This window comes from Malus sylvestris, chromosome 5 (genome assembly GCF_916048215.2).
Source record: "Malus sylvestris chromosome 5, drMalSylv7.2, whole genome shotgun sequence".
Lineage (NCBI taxonomy): Eukaryota > Viridiplantae > Streptophyta > Magnoliopsida > Rosales > Rosaceae > Malus > Malus sylvestris.
Window position 1 is genome coordinate 30120704 of NC_062264.1, and position 14314 is coordinate 30135017.

The window sequence follows — 14314 nt, forward strand, 5'->3', positions numbered from 1 at the left end:
AGGATCCAAATCCTCCTCCTTCCTTCTTCTTCCTTCTCCTTCTTCCTTCGAATCCTGGGGAAGATGAAGGTTTTTTTTTTCCTTTCTTCTTCCTCCTTTTTCTTCTTCTTCCAAATCTGGGTTGCAGATTTGGTTTTTTTTTTTTTTTTCATTCTTCTTCCTCTGAATCTGCAATTTTTTTTCTTCTTCTTCTTCCTTCTTCTCCTTCTTCCTCCTTCTTCTCCTTCTTCCTTCCCCTTTTTCTCCTTCTTCTTCTTCTTATTTTTCTTCCTTTGAATCCGAGGAAGATGTCGGTTTTTTTTTTCTTCCTCCTTCTTCCTTCCTCTTCTTCTTCTTCATCCGAATCTGGGTTGCAGATTCGTTTTTTTTTTCTTCTTCTTCTTCCTCCTTCTTCTTCTTCCTTCTTCTTCTTCCTCCTTCTTCTTCTTCCTTCTTCTTCTTCTTCTTCTTCTTCTTCCTTTGAATCTGCAACTTTTTTTTTCTTCTTCCTCCTTCTTCTTCCTTCCTCCTCCTTCCTTCCCCTTCTTCTCCTTCTTCCTTCTCCTTCTTCTTCTTCCTCTGAATCTGGGGAAGATAAGGTTTTTTTTTTAATATATATATATATATATATATATATATATTTTTTTTTTATATTTATTTTATAAATATTTTTTTTTAATTTCCACGTGGCGCCTAATCATTGTCCACATGCCCGTCACGTCATAGTTAACGGGAGACTTAACAGTTTGACTAACAGATGTATGAGACTGTCCCAAAATTTACACTTTAGGTATGACTCTGAGACGAAAAAAAATTGATGTACTAAATGTTGAAAACCACGAAACGTGAGGGTAGTAAACAGTCTTTTACCCTATAATTTTAGTAGCATAGCTGAACCAAACCAATCTATTCATCTTCAATCATTTTTCTTATGAGCAAGTAACAAATATTATAATATGTTAATGGAACTGTTACTAGTATAGTACTTCAAAAATCTCATTCTACACTCCTTATAAGTGTATTTTTCTTTCTAATTATAGAAAATTTGGAGTGCCAAATGAGATTTTTAGAGTGCTAATGACAATTCTCTATGTTAATAAGAGCATGATGGAATTTGTTATGTGACGATTGATTATCAAATTTGACTGTCTCAACATTTGCTTGCATTTAATGGTCAGTTGTATGAAAGACAAGTTACGATTCAACACGTTTTTAAACCTCTCCCATCATTTTTCTTAGTACACAGTTATTTTCGTTTAATTTATTTATTCTAATGACAAGAATTAAAGAAGAAGGTTTTTAAAAATGAGTTTTAACGAAACATTTCTAGTACTGGTCATTTTTAACAAAAAATCACATTTTTACTTTTTTCTGATACCATTCACTACATTTTTATTTGTTCTTTTGCATTAAAACTAAATTATTTTTTTGACCTTTTCGTTTTAAAAATCACCTCCCTAATTTAATTGAGTTGGCTTGGCCCTCACTCAATCATACTTCCCCGTGGACGGTAGTCAAAACCCTAAACCTTCGCTTGCTAGTACAATCCAGACCGGAAACCCTAAATTGCCAAATTCTATAGAACCAGTGGCCATGGAAGGCGCAATGGTTGCTCGGAGGAACAACCGGAAGAGAAAGAGAGCGAAGAAACTGTCGGAATCGACCGGTACGATTGAAGAATCAGAGCCTCAAAACCGTAAGGAGGACCAAGAAGAAGAAGACAAAGGGGAAGATGAGAAGACGAAGAGAATGAAGGTAGAGGAAACAGCGGGAAAAGAGGAAAATGAAGGTGTAGAAGCCTCGAAGGAAGAGAAGAAGACGAAGGTTAAGAGAGGTGGAGGGTCTGGGATTATGACCACAGAGTCTTTTGGATCACTGAATTTGTCTTCCAACACTTTTAAGGCCGTTCAAGATATGAAATTTCAGCACATGACTCAGGTAAAAAGTTAAATTTCGGGTTCGAATTCAATGGTTTTATTAGCTCCTGATTCATTCATGGATTGACATTGCCATGCTTCTAATATCAAGGCTTTTTTGGGGTAGAATTTGTGTAACTTAGTGTATATTTTTTGGGCGAAATTGGCTTAACGCAATTTACAAGTAAATTCAATTGCTGCAGATTCAAGCCAGAACAATCCCACCACTATTGATCGGAAAAGATGTACTGGGAGCTGCAAGGACAGGATCTGGGAAAACTCTTGCTTTTCTAGTACCAGCTGTGGAGTTGCTATATCACACAAAGTTTACTCCTCGTAATGGAACCGCTGTTGTTGTCATTTGCCCTACACGGGAGCTTGCGATTCAGGTGAAACAAACCCTGGTACATTCTTTCTTTGTTATTGATTTGATATGTTACAGGGGTCGGTCTTATTTCACTGGCTCCAACTCAAGATCATTTTTTTATGCCTGTTACATATCTAGGTTGAACATAAAGGCCTGCCTGTATTTGAGTGATAATGCAATTCTGCAGAACAGTTTTGTAAAATTGGCTTGGTAATGGAGTTCCTCTATATTAGCGGGCTGAAATATGGCTTGGTATTCATATTTGCAAGATATGAAAGTTAACATGCTCAATAATTTAAGAAATTCACTTCTTAGAAAGAAGTCCGAAAACGGAAATGTTTATGTAAAATTTTATGCTTCACAAAACCAAAGAAATTGTGCTTTATTAGTCGATGTGCTGTCGCATTATGAGGTTTACGATAAATCATCTTGATTCATCCCTGCATATTTTCCTCTCAATAATTCAGACCCACGCTGTGGCAGAGCACCTCCTCAAGTATCACTCACAGACTGTCGACTTGGTTATTGGTGGTGCAAATCGGAGAAGAGAAGCAGAAAGTCTTGTAAAAGGAGTAAATCTATTGGTTGCAACCCCTGGCCGACTTCTTGACCATCTCCAGAATACCAAGGGATTTCTATATAAGAACTTGAAGGTTCCTCACATCTCCTCTATGGAAATATTGTTGTAGTCTATCAAAATTATTTGTATCTGGTTATTTTGTAAAGTGGGGCTAATTTCTACAATGGATTTCTCATTGAAAGATGATTCTACGCACTATTTTCTTAACTCTCTATTATTCTGCAGCGGTTAATAATCCCTTTACTGAAAACTTGTTAGTAGTTTCCGGCCCTTTTCTCAATTTTGGTTGTTATGATAGATATAAAATTTAGCCTCTTGGTCTGGTTGGACTAAACATGTTTTATCGAGATGTAAGTTTGTCTCCCGACATCATAGCAATTGACAATCCTTGGTTTCATTGTTCTATTGGACTTGCAGTGCCTCATCATTGATGAAGCCGACAGGATTTTGGAAGATAACTTTGAAGAAGAAATGCGACAGATTATCAAACGTCTACCCCAGGTACCCTATATGATTCTGCATTCTAGCTTGTGTTACAAATACTCAATGCTGAACAATAGATGCATCCAGCTTGCAACATATTCTTATTTTCTTTTGTTAGATAGAGATAAGAATGTAGTGAAGTGTGTATGATTATATTCACAATTCAGCTTCAATGTGTCATTTTTGTTGTTTTAGTTGCAATTGAAAATGGATTTTACATGGTGATTCCCTTGACTTATTCAGTTGCTATTGAATGTGCAGGAAAGGCAGACAGCTTTATTTTCAGCAACCCAAACCAAGAAGGTTTGTGCATTATACTCATGTCCTTATCTTATAATAGTCAATCTTTTGCTTTCTGCATTGTGTTTATCTATTTTAGCATGAATTAATAGGCTGCACATCGTCCAGTTGTTCAGTTATTTTTCTTGCACTGAGTTTACTCGTGTGTGTGCTCATATGCTACATGAATTGCTTTGTTCTGATAATACTTTTCTTGTTAAACCTGTAGGTTGAAGATCTTGCTAGATTGTCACTGAAAGATCCTTTTTTGATTGATGTGGATGAAGGGAGGACTAAGGTAGGAATCTAGATGGTTTCATGTATTCTTTTAGTAATTTACTTGTGTTAATATCTCTCATGCATTTAAATCTACTTATATGTATTTAATACATTCTTTGTTCATTTTGATATAGCTCTAAATCTTTAGAGTCTAACAAAATTATGTGCACTGTAGGTCACTAATGAAGGGCTAAAACAAGGCTATGTTATTGTGCCCAGCGATAAGAGATTTATTCTCCTATATACTTTTCTGAAGACCACTCGTTCTAAGAAAGTGATGGTCTTCTTCTCTTCTTGTAACTCAGTTAAATTCCACTCTGAACTTCTTAAATACATTAATATGGAGTGCTTTGATATCCATGGAAAGCAAAAGCAACAGAAGAGGACAAAAACTTTCTTTGACTTCTGCAAAGCAGAGAAAGGAATCTTACTTTGTACTGATGTTGCTGCTCGTGGGCTGGATATTCCTGCCGTGGTATGTTTCCTTCAACTGTATATCTTGTTTGAACTTCATGTTATCCCAATAAGCTTCTGTTCTGTTACATTACCAATACCGCAACAAGCAGTCGCACAAGGTAAATTTTATTCTTCTTTTTTCGTTTGCTTGTAGGACTTGATTGTGCAGTTTGATCCTCCAGATGATCCCAAGGTGCCCAAATTTTCTCTACTAATGTATTTCAATTAATTTTTGTATCGAGTAATTTTTCCTTATCCATTATTAATTCAGGATAAGAATCCAATTTCCAATTGGAGTTAATTTCCCAATTAACCACGGTTTAATATACTTGGTGATTAGGTTCTAGGACTAGATTTTCTAATATGCCTTTCTCGTGGCTGTTTAAAGAGCTTTGCTGGTTTACAAGCATAAGTAAGCAAAGAGAGAATTCAGACTTCCACTCTTAAGATGGTGAATGGGAATACCATCCAGAGAGAGGAGTGGGAGGAACTCAAGGAGTTAAAGTGACATAATATCGAAGGGCAAAGTGTCTGAAAGATAAGAAAAGATATACGAGTGTTTCCATATTTCTTGTTCTTTATGGCTCATCTAGTCTTAAATCTTGAGGCTTGATAAGATAATTGGTTGTACCCATTATCGATATTGTGAAGATTTGTGTTTGTGCCTTGTGGACATAGGCATATAAGCAAACCACGATAGTTCAGGTTCTTTGTTTTCTTCCGTATTTTCTTGGGCTTCCTGAGTTCATTTGTTTTACCCATTTGTAAAAGATTTCACAACAATGGGATATCTTTGTGCAGGAATATATCCACCGTGTTGGTCGAACAGCTCGAGGAGAAGGTGGAAAAGGAAAGGCATTCCTTCTCCTCATTCCTGAAGAGATGCAGTTTATTCGCTATTTGATGGTATGGTTAGTCAAGAATAAGAAACGAATGGAAGCAACCAAATCTAAAAAAATGCCATGCTTTTCAGAAGGGTGTCTGTTTAAAGCAAGCTTGATTGAATATATGGCCTTAAGCTTTTATTTAGGTTGCTACGCTTCGGTGCTTGTTCTCCATTTCAATTGCTTATGTTATTATGTGTTCAGGATGAAAAGGTCCCCGTTGAAGAACATAAATACAAGGAGAGTATGCTGAAAAATGTGCAGTCGCAACTGGTAATGTTCTGTTGTTCAATCGTAATCTACTACCATACAATAACTGTTTCCAAGGAACCTTATGTGTTGCTTTGTTTGATGCAGGTGGAGATGGTTCAGCGCAACGATTATCTCCGCAAATCAGCAAAAGAGGCATATAAATCTTATCTATTAGCGTATAATTCACACTCTATGAAGGACATCTTTAACGTCCACCGACTCGATCTGCAGGTACTCAACTTTTTCTTTCTTGATTGATGTTGCAGAGGAAATTAATATTTATCTTTTCATCTGAATTAATCGGCAAAGAGACCCTAACTGGAATTGGACTGCGTGCAGGCGGTTGCAGCTTCATTTTGCTTTCTGAGTCCCCCCAAGATGAATCTGAACTTAAACAGCAACGCTTCAAAGTTCAGGAAGAAGATGAGCAAAGTAAAAGGAAGTCGAAACGGATTCAGCGTGAGCAATCCTTACGGTAGGCAAAAAGGCCGAGATGAAATTCGACAATTTGTAAGACATTAGGGAGTCTTGAGCCAAAAGAAAGAATCCACATTAACTTCTGTAAAAAGTGATCAAATGGTTCAGATATGGAAAAGTGATTTCCGCCCCCTTTTACCTTATTTTTGTTAATTGATTCTCCTCATAGTGTTGGAGCCCAAAAGCAGAGTGCAATAGATCATTCCCTTTACCTTCCAAGAAACAATCTGATGAATTATATGCATTCGATACCTTCAAATTTATTTGATACATATAAATTGCTAACCATCTCCAATTCGAATAAATTTTTCATAAGGAATATAGATATGATGATTACGACGAAATTAAACAATTCCAATTGTTTGTTCGTAAGAACACGTCCCATCATAATAAATGGATGAATGACACAACCATGAGATGAAATACACGTATTATTCTTGCAATATAATACAAAGAGTAGGCAATAAAATTCTTACTTCTTATAAAAAAATATTATAATTCTTACTTTTTAAAAAATATCGTGAATAAATAAATTCACTTGTTAATCTCGTGGATAAACATGTTCAATACTAAAGTATTACCTAGCGTTTAGCGTACATAATATTGTTGGTTTTTTTTTATTTTTAAAATTAGGAGTCCAATGCGATTTTATTAGCTCCTGACTTATGGGATGCATGTCTGATGTTTGTGTGCACTATATCAATAGGCGAGCAACGAAGGGCAAGGGGTGGAAGTGGAACAAGGCTATTGTATTGTGCCTAGTGAGAAGAAATTTATTCTCTTATATTATCTTCTGATGGTGAATCAGAACTTCTTCGACACGGCTTCACACCAATTGTTCGGTTTTTAGGACATCTTTTAACTACAACATAAAACACCTATACGTGTGCAATACTTATAAAATATGATTGTTTTGACATGTGTTTTTGCCCAATTAATTTTGTTTAAATCAATCCATGATCTGTGTATCTCATCACCACATGGTACTTTGTGTATATTTCTTCCCACATATGCACTATTGTTATTACTGCAATTTAAATTTCTCCATCAAATCGGTTGGATTTTGTTTCTAAACTGAAATTCTCTAGGGGTGGTAATCCGCGACTCTAATGGAGGCTTTATTGGGGCTGCCTCATTTAATTTCCAGGAGGTGTTCTCTCCTGCTCAAATCGAAGCGTTGGCGGTTAGAGTTGGCTTCGAAGTGGTGATTGAAAGGGGTTTACAAAATATAATTTTTAAGAGCAATTCAGTTTAGATTGTTTCCACATTAAATGATTCTTCTACTAATTTGTCGACTATTGGACCTATCATAGAAGATACCAAGCTCTTTATGGAAATGATCGCTGAAGTTTCTATTGTCCATGTTCGCTGTGATGCCAACTTTGTAGCCCATAGAATTGCTAGGTTTGCTCTACATTCAGAGAGTAATTCTACTTGGTTTGGCAATCCTCCTCTGTTTATTTGTGATCTTCTGGAGGAGGACCTCCTCTTTTCTTATACTGTTTAGCCTAGTTTATGGCCTTGGAATGAAATATATCGTTTTTTTATAAAAAAAATAAAAATAAAAATCTCTCAATTGCAAAGTGTCGTTGGAATTGGATATAAGTACGGACTTGGATTGTCTGCCCTCCCTCATCCCATCCCCTTCCCATCCCCTCATATTTCTATGGTCACGGTTAAGCCACGTCAACATATTATATCATTTTTTTATGGAAATAATTGTTGGAATTTATTAGGTTTATTTAGGAAATTAATTAAGATTTGATTTGATTTTGTAGTAGGGTATTTTTGTCATTTAAGCATTAGGGTTTCTTAGGTTTATTGCTCTATAAATAGAGCTTGTAATTTAGTTTGAGAACAAGTCATTCACAATGTAACCTCTTAGGGTTTTGTAGCCGTTCCGGCATTCTCTTTTGTTTAATAATATTCTTATTATTTTGTAGTCTTGTTTGTTCCGCACTCTGATATTCAACTTGGTATCAGAGCAGGTTTGATCCTTTGGGATTTAATCTGCCCTTGATTCGTATCAGTTTGTTTGTCCGTCTTGTTCGTTGTTTAGATTGTCGTTGGTCTAGTTTGTTTTTTTTTTTTTTTTTTTTTTTAAAAAGGTGGAATCTGCCATCACTTCCACTGCGCCTACCCCATCTGGATCTGCAGAACCATCCACCCACCATGTGCTTGAACTCGCACGGTACCCGGACTCGATTCCTATGAGTTGGATCTGTCGCAACTCGTATGGAGTCCTTCTGCAATTGCATTGGAGTTGTTCTGTTGGCTGCAATCCATTTTCTTTCCCTCGACTTGGTTGCTGCATGAAGAAAGCAGAAGTAAAAAAAAAAAAGGGTTAGGTTTTTTAGGCCCATGCGGGCAAAAGAGAAAAAAAAAATTGTTGGATTGTTTTTTGTTTGTTTGTTTGGCATCGGCATCGACATTTGCACTGGCACTGGCATTGGAATCTTGCACTGGCACTAGCATGGAAATCTTGCACTGGCATTGGCATGGAAATCTGGCACTGGCATTGGAATCTTGCACTGGCACTGGCATTGAAATCTTGCACTTGCACCGATGGAATTTTGTATTGAAATTGGCATCGGAAGTTAGCATAACAAAGCTTGCATCCACATCGTCTGTTGGCAAACTCATGTCGTATACCGCCATGAGTTTGACGGGGGGTGTTGGAATTTATTAGGTTTATTTAGGAAATTAATTAAGATTTGATTTGATTTTGTAGTAGGGTATTTTTGGCATTTAAGCATTAGGGTTTCTTAGGTTTATTGCTCTATAAATAGAGCTTGTAATTTAGTTTGAGAACAAGTCATTCACAATGTAGTCTCTGCGTGTTTGTTTGACCGGATTAAGGGGTACTGGACTAGACTAGACTAATTGCTAGTATAGTCCCATGTTTGTTTTGGACAAGGATTAGGTTTAATGAGCTTAGGTAGGACTCGCTCGGATTATTCACCTCGCTAGGTGTTCTTAACGAAGGACCCCAATCTCGGCCGGATTCGTAAGCACAGAGAGAACCGCTAGAGCTTCGCTCGTCCAAGAACCCCAAGTCGCTCGTCCTACTCGTCACACATCGCTCCCTCCTTGCCCTGCTCCCTCATCGTCGTCCTCCTCACCCTTATCTCTGCGTCCTCCCTCATCTGCATCTGCTCGCCCTCATCTACTCTGAGTTGTCTGGTAAACTTCGAATCTTCGATTTATTTCATCGATTTGTTTTGCAGATCGTGATATTACTGAGCTTTATTTGATTTTGTTGTTTTGGGTTTGAGAAAATTTCAATCATAGACCTCTGCACTTGAACAAATTAGGGTTTTGATTTTTAGGTCAAATTGAGATTAGAATTTGGGGTTTTCATATTTCTGTGTGGTTTTTCGTTTTTATGTTCTTGGTTCACGAATTTGATGCTTCTTGGTTGGCTGGTGTTCTTTTTGTGAGTTCGATTATCGACTTGTGTGGTTCTGATTTTGTTTCTTGAGTAAATACTTACCAATCTGTAATTTGTATTCTGCAAAATGGGGAAAAATGGTATTTTTGGGCATCAGGGTTTTGGTTGAAAGCAAAGCTCTCCCTCACAGCAATGATGCGTTTTCTTCTTGTTTATTTATCTGATTCCTTGCTCAGTGCTAAATTCTAACGTCTCTTCTTTCTTCCATTTCAAACTCTCTCTCTCTCTCTCTCTCTCTCCTGGTTTCTAGTTTCTGCAAATTTCCCTCTGATTTCTCTCAAGTTTGACATTTTTCCTCTGTTGCATTCCCAAAGACTTTCTCTCTCTCGCTGAAATTAAAGACTCTTTTCTTTACTTTCAAAACCCAAATGATTCTGCTGCTCCACGCTTTCAGATCTTCAATCATTTCCTCCACACCTGATTGTTCTTGTTTTTCAGCACAAAATTTAGTCCAAAAATGGAAAGAAAGAGAGCTGGCATTTTTGTAAATGTGGGTTCTTGGGTGAAGAGAATGTGGTTCAAATTGACTGAAGATCCTTCTGCGTATTTGAATCTTGGTTGCTGAGTTCGGAAGAAGCGTGGGATTTGAGTGATTTGTTGTGTCTACAGAAGGGAAAGAAGAAAGAGAGTGAACTTTCGAGTGTGGAAAAATGGGGTTCTGCAGATGAAGGATTTGAGGTGAGATTTTGATTGAAAAGATTATAGATTTGTGCTTTCTATTGATTTTAGAGGGTATCCATTTGCTTCTTTCATAGTATAATTAATGGTATAATCCGATTTGTGGTGTTGATTTGAAAAATGATGTACATTTTAAATTTAAATTGTTTGGTTGCTGAGAAATGGTAGGAAATGAAGAAAAACTAGATTATAAATTTAAACTGTATATTCCAGTTTTTGGGTCTTTTACAATGGATGTTAAATAAATGAATAACCTTATACTTCTTGGTTTGAGTTTTGTTTTGTTTTTTATGATTTGTTTGCACGCGTCAATATAGCTCGATTGAATATCAGTAGTGTCCAAGAGTGAGATGCAATCCTGTGATTTTAGTCTGAGTATAAGCGTTCGAGCAAATGCTGTTTTGTTAGAATAGAGGTATTGTCGTTTGACTGAGAATTTATAAGCTTTAAAAGCACATCAATCGCGCAAAATTAGTTCTCTAATGTCGAGGGAAGTATGTTGCGCAAACGATGTAAATTCCACCCCTGCTGCTTCTCTCAATGTGAATATCATAACTATGAGTTAATCTGGTGATAGTATGCAAATTGATTGGATATTATAACTATGAGTTAATTTGCTTCTCTCAATGTGTTCATATGTCTATCTTGTATGCCAAAACCTTGTGGGGATCTCTGTTGACAGCCCTCTTCTGGAACATTTGGTTGGAGCGTAAGGTAGAGGAGCTTTGGGATAGAGTAAGACAATGGGCAGCCCTTTGGGCTTCGGTTTCAGTGGAGTTTAGAGATTACAATCTCTCTTCTATATTTAGGGATTTGTTAGCAGCCATTAATTGATTCGGTTTAGCTTTTCCTCTGTTCATTTAGTTTTCAGTAGGGGTCCTTGCTAGTTTTCTTCTAGCTCCAGGTGGATATCTTTTCCACGGTTTTTTTTCCTCTTTTGTAAATTCTTTCCTTTTTATAAAATTCTTTCGTTTCCCTTAAAAAAAAATGTCTATCTTGTATGCAATCTCATATATTCTTAAGATCTACCTGCCTACTTGCCTGTTCTCATGAAACTCTTTTGTGGTACAGATCCAATTATTGTTGCGGACAAGAGGAGCATAAACGGAAGTGGCCAGTGCTCAGACCCCAAGGGAAAACAAGGAACAAACGACTCAAATTATGGAGATCTAACTTAGCTTTGCACTATGAAGTATTTTGGCTAATATTAACTAAGATTTTGTAAATTATGGAGATCTACTTTGGAATGCTATACTATAGTTAACTAGCATTTTGTAAAATATCATGGATGAAAGTTTAGTGAATGATGTTTTAGAGACTCAGCTGCAAAAGCCTTTATATAGAATAGAGTTGAGAAATTCCATAGTTCAAGTTCCCAAACGCTACTTTGTTGCCTGAATGTGCCTTAAGGGGTGGGGAGTCTCAGCCACTTGAAATGTAATTTTGCTCATTATGTGCAGATTCATGTCCCAATTCTATTAGCAAGTATTAAAAACAAAACAATTGTCCTTTTTTTTAAGATTCATAATACACATGATAAAAATATGCTCCAATTAACTCAGATCATGAGATTTGTACAATTACTCTATTACACAATGGCAAAAGCGTTGGGCACAGGTAAATGGAGCTATTGAAATAGAACAATAATGTGGTCCTAGTCTAAGCAAACACAAATCTGGTGAACAGTATTGTTTTCATTATCCTGCTTCTTAGTCCGACACTGCACCAAACGCTTCACTAAGCTAGTCCAGCTTAGTCTAGTCTAAGCCAGTCCAGCTTAGTCCCTGCAGCTAGTCCAGTCCGAGACAGTCCGGTACAACAAACGCACCCTTAGGGTTTTGTAGCCGTTCCGGCATTCTCTTTTGTTTAATAATATTCTTATTATTTTGTAGTCTTATTTGTTCCGCACTCTGGTATTCAACTATAATAAGACAAAAAGTAATAAGAATATAAAATGTTGACGTGGTTTAACCGTGACCATAAAAATAGAAGAAGATGGAATGAGGAAGACAGATAATCCAATCCAGGTCCTATACGTACAGGCGGTTGCAACTTGCAGCTTCATTTTGCTTTTCTAGGGCCCTCAAGGTGAATTTGACCTAATTTGAACGTGGACGGACATAGGTGACGGCAATGCATCAAAGTTGTTCAGGGAAAAGGAAGATATGCATAGTAGGAATTAATTTGATTTTTCCTTAATGTTTGGTTGAGTTAAACACAGCATTTCAATCATATTCTTCTAATTGACAACAATAGTAAGCATTACTATCATAGGAACAACAAAAACCACTAAAAATAAAAGAAAATCACAACCCATGAAATTGAAAAGCTGCAGAACCTATGAAATTGAAAATAAAATCTGCAAAACCCATGAAATTGAAAAGGAAATATGTAGAACATGAGAGAAATTACCATGATACTAACCTTGCAAAGGAAGTCGTGGGTCGAGACTCGAAACAGCGAGAGGAAGTCGCGGGTCGCGAGGGTGAGAGACTGAGAGTGAGACGGCGACACTTGCAAATCGATGAGATGTGAGAGACTGACTGACTAAGAGTGAGACGGGTTGCAGGTCGCTGGGAAGGAAGAAGACGAAGACTAATTGAGTTGAGAGAGGTGCGTGGAGCGACGGAGGCTGGGAATTGGGAAGGAGAGGAGGGTCCACACAGTAGAGGCTGGGGGATCGATGTTTAGGATTAGGGTTACAATACAAACGTAGCAACGCAATTCAGACTGAAGAAAGGAAGAACAAATGATGCCGTTTCAAGTAAAAAGCATTAATTTATAATTAATTATAAAACAACGTCGTTTTGAAAACACTTCGATTCGGTTTTCTAACCCCATAAACCGAATCTTCAGTTTGGTTCGGTTTTTTTCGACCTCAGTTCAGTTTTTGGTCTGGTTTTTTTCAATTTTCGGTTTTTCGAACCCACCCGTACTAAAATCACCAAGTAAACTTTGTTTAATTCTTGTATTTACAACTCATTACCACGAAGTATTAGTGCATGTCATTACCATGAAGGTGAAGGCGTTGGATTATTGAGGCAATGAAATAGCATTCATCAAGTCTATCCAAACAAAATTTAAAGGCGGTGCTACAATTACCATCAAATGTCGGTTTTATAGAAAGATGGTAGAAATGATCGTACAAATGGATAATAACAATGGTATATTTCAAAACGAAAAAATAAAAAGGGCAGTAAACTACGTACGGAAATTTCAATCCTTGGCAATGATATATAGATAAATATAATTTTATTTCCCTATTTAAAATTGGTTGGTGGATTTGTCACGCAACAATTAGATGTCAGATTGAACAGCTGCAAAATGCAATGTTTTTGTCAAGTACGAGAGAGGCTGGACAAACTTTGTCTACTCATTTTTATCTGGGTTTGCCCAAATTCTTGAGGATCCAGGAACCAATAGACTTATCTAATATATTTTAACATTATCTACTTGAAACAAACGAAAACAAGAGCCCCAACATATCGAGCCACCCATCTAGTAATGCTAGAGCGAAAATTTACACTTCATCTTAATTTTTAGCTGTCAGATCGAACAAATTAAAAAAATTAAAAGACATGATTAATAAAAGTGTGTGAAAAATAAAAGTATGTAGATAGCACATACTTAAAAATTATTGTTTTTCTTATTATGCGAATATAAATGGACAAAATTGGGATTAACATCCAGAGATATTTTTACCTATTTTTTTTAGTAGATGTTATTGAAGCTATAAACTTTGTCAAGATCCCATTTTAAACAAAGTAGTTTTAACGAAAAGATTGCGGTCATGAACATGTTCTGGTAGTTTTAACGAAAAATCATATTTTTACTCTAAAAAGTCAATCATTGTACTATTCACCTATAACACATTTTTGTCATTTTCGTTAAAACTCAAAGTTTTCAAGCCATTTTCATTAATTTTCCTTTTAAACAATGCATATAACATGTTCTGGTAGTTTTACTTGGATTATTTAGGGTTGGGAATTAAAATATGGTCATGAAATTGATTTGTGCTGATATTAATGAATAATTGGCGGCAACTTTCACTTGAGGAAATTAGTTCTTAGGTCATATGTTTCCATTGAAATACCAGCATGGTTGGTGGAACACATGTCAACTACAAAATAAAAAATTTTGAAGAGAAATTGTTATCGACACTTTAAATTTTAATTTTGCATTCCAAATTTTTTATATTTAAAGATAAGAACATACTTGTGAAGAGTATAAAAT

At 36.3% G+C, this 14314-nt stretch overlaps 1 protein-coding gene across 1 annotated transcript; it reads left to right on the top strand.

Moving 5' to 3' along the window:
- The first annotated feature begins 1459 nt into the window (after positions 1 to 1459).
- On the top strand, positions 1460 to 6215 carry LOC126622176 (DEAD-box ATP-dependent RNA helicase 51-like). The gene is made up of 12 exons (XM_050290852.1): positions 1460 to 1917; positions 2099 to 2284; positions 2730 to 2915; positions 3260 to 3343; positions 3587 to 3628; positions 3834 to 3902; positions 4059 to 4358; positions 4494 to 4532; positions 5141 to 5245; positions 5428 to 5496; positions 5581 to 5706; positions 5815 to 6215. Exons 1-12 carry the CDS (start codon positions 1573 to 1575, stop codon positions 5995 to 5997), a joined length of 1734 nt encoding a protein of 577 aa, XP_050146809.1. The 5' UTR covers positions 1460 to 1572; the 3' UTR covers positions 5998 to 6215.
- The last annotated feature ends 8099 nt before the right edge of the window (positions 6216 to 14314 follow it).